Source organism: Vipera ursinii (assembly GCF_947247035.1).
Source record: "Vipera ursinii genome assembly, chromosome: 2".
In the NCBI taxonomy this organism is placed as follows: domain Eukaryota; kingdom Metazoa; phylum Chordata; class Lepidosauria; order Squamata; family Viperidae; genus Vipera; species Vipera ursinii.
In genome coordinates this window covers 123,220,172-123,228,928 of record NC_139513.1, presented here as the reverse complement: position 1 = coordinate 123,228,928, position 8,757 = coordinate 123,220,172, and the positions used below count along the sequence as shown (strand labels likewise).

Sequence of the window (8,757 nt, the reverse complement as noted above, 5' to 3'; positions counted from 1 at the left end):
TTATCTAGCAAAGTAGTAAAAAAAAAGTGATGGAATGCAAGGGTAAGTAACCGCTGATGGCACACTATTCTCCAGCTCTTTTGCAGCTTCTGGAACACAAACCTGTATCATTAAATTAATAAAGCCCAATGATGTTCTGAAGTATCCATATCCAATTTTAGATAAATGCAGAAAAAAATGTTTAAATTTTAATTATTATACTGCTACCCCATTCTTCCTCTAAGAAATTTAGGTGATTTATAGGGTTGTCTTTCTCTTGTCTGTATGAATTTAAACTTTTTTAATGCATGCAAGGAATAAATGAGTGACTTCCAATAAGGTTCCAACAATATCCTAAGACAGTCATCAAGTGGCTTGATTCATCTTGCTGAACCCCCCTATGGCTTTGCAAACAACGGTTTACCACTTAGCGTAAGGATTTTAGCAAATCTTGGTTAAACTACAGCATCAAAATGTGTGGAACCAATTTACATCTAAGCAATGTATATATCATTCTTATCAGTAAGATCCTAACTCAACGAGTTCTTCAGATACACTGGCCCAGGACCTCTTACCACATTCCTAAGCAGAGGCTGTTTACTTGCCTTACTAAGGGAACCGGCAGAGATCAGACTACACATCCCTTTTGTATATTCACAAGAAAGTCCAGTTGCCTCCTGAAAAAAGCACCTTTGGAATTCCCAAGAAATACTATAAAATACTATAAAATTCTTGATCAAGGGCTATGTGTTGGCTTTATATGTTCATTGTCTGCAGAACACTTTAGGCTCATAGTTTTTGACCCATGTTTGTTTGTGTATGCAACATTCAGGTGGAACTTCTGTTCTTCCAAGTAGGTTAGAACAGCGCTTCCCAACCTTAGGAACTTGAAGATGCGTGGACTTCAACTCCCAGAATTCCCCAGCCAGCTATGCTGGCTGGGGAATTCTGGGAATTGAAGTCCACGCATCTTCAAGTTCCTAAGGTTGGGAAACGCTGGGTTAGAAAACTACCGGGTCTCGCTAGGTCTTTCTCTCAGGTGAATGGGTTTCAAAACCAGAAACCAGGGCACTGCATAGACTCACCTGGGAATAAATCCAGCCGAATTGCAGGGCACCTGACCCTCCGGGGAGAACATTTCCGAGCAAAATCCGGCCAATTCAGGAGCTCTTTTTAAGTGCGACCCCCGAGGAAGCTAAACGAGGCGATAGTTCTTGCCTGTGATTGCTGAACCCCACCCCCCCTCCCGCGGATTTTTTTTTTCCTTTGACGTATTTTCCCTAAAAAACCAAATCCTAATCAAGTGATGACATCAAAGGGGACGCAGGAGGTAACCGGTTATCGTTACTGCCCGTGGATATTTTGAGTTCGAATGGAATTTTTTTTTATATATAACAGCAAAGGAAATATTCGGCTTATGCAAAACTACGTTTCACGTCATTTTTAAATCCTCCTTACTGGGAATATTAAAAAGGACGTTCAAAGGTGTCCGTGCAATACACGGTGCCAATATGACATCAGACGCCCAACGATCAATCCTGTAGCCTCCCCCTTTCTCAGGACGGGACTTTAAAGGGAGGGAGGGAGGGAAGGAGGGAGGGGCCGCCCGCCGCGCAGCCTCTCTATTCAGTCCCTCCCCCCGCACTTCGGGCACGCAACCGCCTTTTGGAAGGGAACGAGCCCGCCCTCCTGCGAAGGTGGCAGAGATCTCTCCCGGGAAAGGCTGGCGAACAAACCGCAGAGATCCGGCCTGGCACAGGCAGCCGCCTCAGAGGGTGGACCTCGCGCCGGACTCCCCGGTCGCGGTTGCACCTTTGGAGGAGGAGGAGGAGGAGGAGGAGGAGGAGGAGGAGGAGCAGCTTTTCAACCCAATGGTGATTCTTTCCTCCTCCCTTCCCGTTACACAGCGTGCAGAATTAGCCTCCTTTCATCCATCCAACTCTGGCGCTTGACTTCTCCTTTTAATATTTTTCTCCTCTCCTCTTTTTTTTTTTTAAAAAAAATCCTAATTACCGTAAGATCAGGAATAAACAGCAGGGCAAGCCAAGCGTTTCAACTCGGGGTGGGACAAGAGTGACTGACAGGCTCGGGAGCCAATATCGAGAGAAGAACGAGGGGGCGAATCTGGGGCGCTGTGTGGGCTCGCCACTGCTAAGGAGCGCCCCCCCTTTCCTTTCCCACCCAGGCCACATCGCCCTTTGTCTCTTTGTGCTGCAACGGGTAGAAAAGAGAAGGGTGCTTTTTGCCCCCCTCCTCCATATTCTCGGCTACTTCCTTCCTTTTTTCATACTATTATTGCCATTTCGTGAAAAGACTCGACGGGGGTCGATGGCTTAGAAAGGGGATATCCGGGAGCATGCCCCTCATTCTAGGTTAAAGACGTTTTGCCAATACGTGGGCAGGCGAGTGTGGAAAGATCCCAGTAAAATCCAGAGATCTATTTAGATATTATCAGTTAAAAGATAAACCGTAATGGAAAGTCTGTATGATGAAATAGGTGGGAATTGTTTTATAGAGAAATAAGGCAATCGTGGACCCAATCAAAACCCCATTTTAAATAGTTTCCTATAGAACCCGTCGGCATCTTAGCAATTGCAGGCGGCTATTTAATTGCTTGTTCGGTAGCAGGAGTCGTAGGGACGGATTCTGGACTGACGTCGCTTTCTTTGATTTGTGAAACAAGCTCTTTAAAAAACGAACTCCCGAGGTAGTGGGAAGTAGAAAGAAATAGAAAATTACCCCTTTCCTAAACTATCTCGCAAGGTAATTCTGAAAACAATTGGCAAGTGAAAGCATACAATAGCCTTCCCCCCCCCCCCCCCCCATAACACATACTGTACGTAGTTGAACAAATGTTGCTTTATTGTCGAGCTGGGCACGGCGATTGGATTCAGAGACGCTTTCCTCCATGACGCCAAGGCAAAAGGGCATCTTGGGATGCGTAGTTTTCTCTTTCTAGAGGGCAGCCGAGGGTGCCAAGAGGCGTGACGTCCGCATTTGACGTCAGCGACGGGAGGGCTGGAGGTGGGAATTAAGAGGCTCGTTGGCCCCGGAGAGGAAGGACGAGTAGAGGGAAAGCGGTGGCACATAAAGCAAGATGGCGTTGAGGAGGATGAAAGCACACACATACACACACACACACTCACACTCGCTGAAGATGGGGATGGGGAGGGCAGGGAGAAGCTGTGCGACACAGTACGAGCACCCACAAAGATAGGGAAGGCGGAGAACGGAGATGAAATAAACAGAAGCTAGAAACAGCTGTCTACACTGAAAAGAGGAAATCCTAAAAACCGGATCTCTTGAAAGCTGTGAGAGCGATGCAGAAAGAGGGGAGAAATAGTTGAGCTGGGATGCAAGACGGGGCCCAGATATTAATATACTTTTCTACTGGTTACTAACCCCGAGCGAAGCACGCAGAGAATCGCTTTCTTACCCCGTAGGGGGAGTTTTACGGTGGGTAAGGCTTTTAACAAAGCCACCTGGACGACAGTAAAACACACAATACTGACACATAGCTGTCTGTACATAGCTATCTCCCTATCTTAAATGTGTATTTTTTTAAAAAAAAAACAACACCCCTAAATCTTTCGCCCTAAGAGAACTAAGAAAGAAGAGACCAGCGCAGAGGACGGACGAGAAAAGAAGACAAGGATTTGAGGGTAGGAGAGCTCGGGGCGGGGATTGCGGTCTTATTGGCAGGCGAGAAAGCCCTATCGGCAGAAGCGGTTGAAACCGAGGACAACCGATTGGCGGGCTGGTGGGTGGGGCCAGGCTCAATGGTGGGCGGGGAGCGGGTGGGCGTAACCACGCGGAGCCAAATGGGGCGGGGCGAGGGAGGCGATATATAGGGGCCGGAGGAGCACTCGGGCGCTTACAAGAAGGCGTCGAGCAGCTGCCGAGCGGGGTGCGTGCTTTCTCGGGTCGGAGGCGAGCAGCGCCATCCTCCTTTTTTTCCCCCTCTCCGAGCGTCCTTTCGGGGAATGGGGCTTCGCTCCTGAGCCCCCTCCGCGCCCTCCGCACCCCTCGGACTCTAGCCGGAATTGTTGCACTACCAGTCACGCCACCTGCTCCGCTCACCCGGGTGAGTGTCGTTCGCACTCCTGGGAGCGGCGGAGCCAGGCGCTGAGGGGAGGGGGGGCGCCGGGCCTGCCGGATTGCGGGGAACGCTCGGCCCTCACGGCCATTCGTGTGGGAGAGGGACGGCGCGCCCAGGGAGCGGAACAGCAGGCTGGCGGCGAGCGGGGTGTTGGCAGAAGGGCTGACAGGGCAGCGGCGGCGGCGGAGGGTGTTGACACAACCCAGCAGGAGGAGGAGGAGGAGGAGGAGGGAGTGGCGCGGCCGGGCGGCGCCCCTTCTCGGGCGAACGCGGGGAGAGGGAGGCTCGGGCAGGAGGGTCCCGGGCAGGCGGCTGCTCGCGCCGCGCGGGGTCCCGGCTGGCCCCTCCCCGGCAGCCGTGGTGGGAGGGGGGAGGCGTTGCTGGAGGGCGGTGCGGCGAGGGCAGTTGGAGGGCTTGGCTCCCATCCCGCGGGGCGGAGAGCTGGGCGACGGGAGGGGGGACCGGCCTGGGTTGGGAAATGGTGGGAGCCGCTGTCCTGGACGGCTCGGCTGACAGGCCGGTTTTTTTTGTTGTTGTTGTTGTTGTACGTGTATAGTGTGTGGTTGTAGCGCTTTAGCCACACGGTGGAAAGGGCGACGGATGTGTCATCTTTTATTTTTTTTTGCAGGGTGGAGGTTTCTGAAGGTAGGGGGAACGGCCAGTTTTTATGTGGGGAAAGAGGTGGTTAAAAAAGCAACAACAGACAAGAGGAGTGGGTTGGGGAGAGGGCATCCCGGCTAAATAAGCCCGTGGCATTGCCACAGTTGTATCACTTTTGCGAAGTCTCTTCCTATCCCATATGGTATAAAGGGCAAAAATAAGATTGGCAGTGAGACGACAGAGAATTTGGCTGGGCTTGGTTTAATCAAGAGAGAGAGAGAGAGAGGGGCCTTGGGCAATCATTTTTTCCCTTTATAGAAAACACTTTTCTCCTGCTGCTGGAGCTTCAGGAGCTGTGAGCAGAAATCTAATGAGACTCAACTGCCTGATTATGTAATGCTGTATTACTCTGCTTAAGATCCTTGCTTTTCTTCAGCTCTCTATCACCACCACTATTATGATTGATGTAATTAACTGGGTTAACCGATTTTAAAAGGCTTGTGATAAAAATAGACAGCATTTGAAATAGTTTGTCTTTTTGTGCCATACCGTGCAATATATACCCTCCGTGGGTAATATCTTTCCTACAGTGCAAGGGAACTAAACGAACGGATAATTTTTAAATAGCTTCTTCCCCAGTCAGTTCTTCTGTACCTTACATGTGTCATTTGTAAATATCTTCTGTTTGCCCTTGATCTTTCCTTATCCCCACCCACTGCTGATCTAGCAAAATGTTTTAAAGGTTGCCTTATCAGCTGGTGGTTCTCTTATCATGTAAAAAGGGCACAAGGAAAGGAAATGTCTTTAGAAGAGCTGAAATCAACTATTTATGGCAAATTTTAGAAATTTTGATGTAGATTTTTTTCTTCTGGTTTATAAACTTGGTAGATTTCAAGCTACCGTTGCAATGCAGTGCAGTGAAAAAACAAAAATATGAAAGGAAATAAATTTTTATTAGTTGCTTAAACATGGAACTTAAATAGGGAAATTAATTTAAAAGCCGGCAGTATAACTTTTAAGCATATTCACATTTACCTTTTCATTTTAATTTGTAATTAAAGTTGTACCAACAGTTATTTGACTGCTTCATAATTGAAGGAAAAAGATTCCTGTAAGGATTGTAAGTTCTGGTTGAGTACTGTTTCTATTATGGAATGGTTCCCCTCTCCCCCCCAAGGGGGTCTTGATTTAGTAATTTTAAAAGCTGTTGTAGAATTAGAGTGGCTTCTTTGCTTTTTTCTCTTTAATAAACTTACATGTCATGCCTGTACCTAAATAATAATGATTCTGGAAGCTGACATATGTAGGTTTTTTTAATCTGCCAAAAGATAGTATTTATGACATTTCTGACTCAGCTGAAGCAATATTGCAAATGCTGTATTATTAACAGAAGGGATTATTTTAATCTAAGCAGAGAAAATAATACCAAGTATTACAATTGGATTCTATAAACTCTTAAGAAATAGGTTTGGCACAGAACCTTTGGTAGGCTTTTTAAAGACAATTATAGAAAACCCAGGTTTTGGAATGTTATACCTTTGGACATGTTTTGGGTGCTTTTTGTAGTAGTTTGTATATTTAATCTAATTAGCCTATGTAGTATTTGCAAAAATAGTACCAAACAGTAGTGCAGACATTACCTGTAAGAAATATAGCCTGCTTTAGGCAAAGCATGAATTTAATAGGCCTTGCTCATTTTCTCTTGTACTTTTCTTATGTGGATTTTTCTTTTTTACCCCCTCATGAAGGAACAACACTACTCAAGGTGAAGAATAATTATCAACTAAAATCAGCACTTTGAACACAATTTTTGCTTTCCTGTGGTATTTTGAACTTTTTTTCCTGATCGTTGTGGTTTGAAACAGACTGTAATTTTGTGCTGTAGCAGCTATGCAGCTTGAAATACAAGTAGCACTCAATTTTATTATCTCATATTTGTACAATAAGCTTCCCAGACGACGTGTGAACATTTTTGGTGAAGAACTTGAAAGACTGCTTAAGAAAAAGTATGAAGGGCACTGGTATCCAGATAAGCCATATAAAGGATCAGGGTTTAGATGTATACATGTAGGCGAAAAAGTGGACCCAGTCATTGAACAAGCATCCAAAGAGAGTGGTTTGGACATTGATGATGTTCGTGGCAATCTGCCTCAGGATCTTAGTGTTTGGATTGACCCATTTGAGGTTTCATACCAAATTGGTGAAAAGGGACCAGTGAAAGTGCTTTATGTGGATGATTCCAGTGAAAATGGATGTGAACTAGATAAAGAAATCAAGAATAGCTTTAACCCAGAGGCCCAGGTGTTCATGCCAATTAGTGACCCCACATCTTCTGTGTCAAGTTCTCCTTCGCCTCCCATTGGTCATTCTGCCACTGTGAGCCCAACCTTCATGCCCCGCTCCACTCAGCCTTTAACTTTCACCACCGCCACGTTTGCTGCCACCAAGTTTGGCTCGACCAAGATGAAGAACAGCAGCCGTACTAACAAGGTCGCCCGCACTTCTCCCACTAATCTTGGTTTGAATGTCAACGATCTGCTGAAACAGAAAGCTCTTTCATCCTCCGTGCACTCTCTCTATGGTCTTGGCCTCAATAGCCAGCAGGTTTCACAACAGCAACAACCATCACAGCAGCAGCAGAAAACATCTGCCCTTTCTCCTAACGCAAAGGAATTCATTTTCCCTAATGCACAGGGCCAAGGTAGTACAAACAATCTGTTCCCTGGAGACAATCCCCTTAACCTTAGTCCTCTCCAGTACGGTAATGCCTTTGATATGTTTGCAGCCTATGGAGGTCTAAATGAAAAATCTTTTGTGGATGGCTTGAATTTCAGTTTAAATAGCATGCAGTACTCTAACCAGCAATTCCAGCCTGTTATGGCTAACTAAACAAAAATACAAACCATATTGTACAAGTTGAAATGCACGTACCCAAGGGTGTTAATTTTTTCACCTCTTGAGTTTTTTCTAAAAAGCTTGTAGTATGAATACATTCAAGCTTGGTTAGATAAGGACAACATGCATCTTTTTTTCATTTGCCAACCAAGCACAAAGTTATTTTTTACTGACTGTACATTAAATATATTCAAGATATGGCCTCTTACAGTATTTAAGATATAGCAAGGACAGCTGATTTTTTATACATTAAAAAATTGGCACTAATAAATGGGTTTATTGGTCTTTTCTAATTGTATAATTTAATTTAGTACAAAGTTTGTAAAATATCAGAGTATATATTGTTTCTACAACATGGTATTGCATTTTTATCTTTTTACTACAGTGATCTGTGACAACTGCAGCAGCTTCATGTTGTATTTTTTTTACTGAAATTATAAAATCCATCTTAAAAAAATCAGTTCTAAAAAGTGTACAAATATTCCTTAAGTGGTGGAATTCAAACTGTATGGAAAACTTTTCCAAGAAAGAAACACAAATTGTATTTTCTGTTAAAAAGTTTAAAGATTTTTTGCTATATATTATGGAAGAAAATGTAATCGTAAATATTAATTTTGTACCTACATTGTGCAATACTTGAAAAAGGTATAAAAGTATTTTGAGTCAATGTCTTATGTTAAAGAGAGGGACTGAAATAGTTTATATTAAGTTTGTATTAAAATTCTTTAAAATTCAATTACTGTTGTCTTGGTTTATTGGTTAAATAATATAGTAGTACACTGATATTGTAGAACAGTATTTGTATATAGGTCAGCTAAAGAAGTTGATTACACTGATGCCTCATGATAATGTGTTGTTAAAAATTATGCCAAAGCAAGCTTTGTATTTAAGCACTCGCCCAATAGTTACAGGTGACAAGAAATTGCATTCATGTTGGTGAGTCAGACTTAACAGAGGAGGAATAGAGTCCCTATGTGCCTCCTTTGACCCAGTATAGAAACCAAGCAAGCTGCCACAGGCTGCTGCAATACATTAGCGGCACACCTATTTCTAGAAAAATTCGTTCTGTACAATTATTTATAATGCAGAAGGATGCTACTGTTCTAGGATTGTTTTTCAGTATCTGGCTATTCTGATACACATTTTCCTGTGTGTCAGTTTTAACCAAATATTTTTTGATAACT

The 8,757-nt window shown here is 44.4% G+C and overlaps 1 protein-coding gene across 1 annotated transcript; it reads left to right on the top strand.

The window, feature by feature from the left end:
- Nucleotides 1-3,825: 3,825 nt before the first annotated feature.
- Nucleotides 3,826-8,309, top strand: TOB1 (transducer of ERBB2, 1). The gene is made up of 2 exons (XM_083352724.1): nucleotides 3,826-4,063; nucleotides 6,427-8,309. The coding sequence occupies exon 2, from the start codon at nucleotides 6,569-6,571 to the stop codon at nucleotides 7,565-7,567; it is 999 nt and encodes a 332-aa protein (XP_083208850.1). The 5' UTR covers nucleotides 3,826-4,063; nucleotides 6,427-6,568; the 3' UTR covers nucleotides 7,568-8,309.
- Nucleotides 8,310-8,757: the final 448 nt, after the last annotated feature.

Excerpts from the sequence above, each read along its gene's own strand:
- TOB1 (XM_083352724.1), top strand. The coding sequence starts at position 6,569 with ATGCAGCTTGAAATACAAGTAGCACTCAATTTTATTATCTCATATTTG.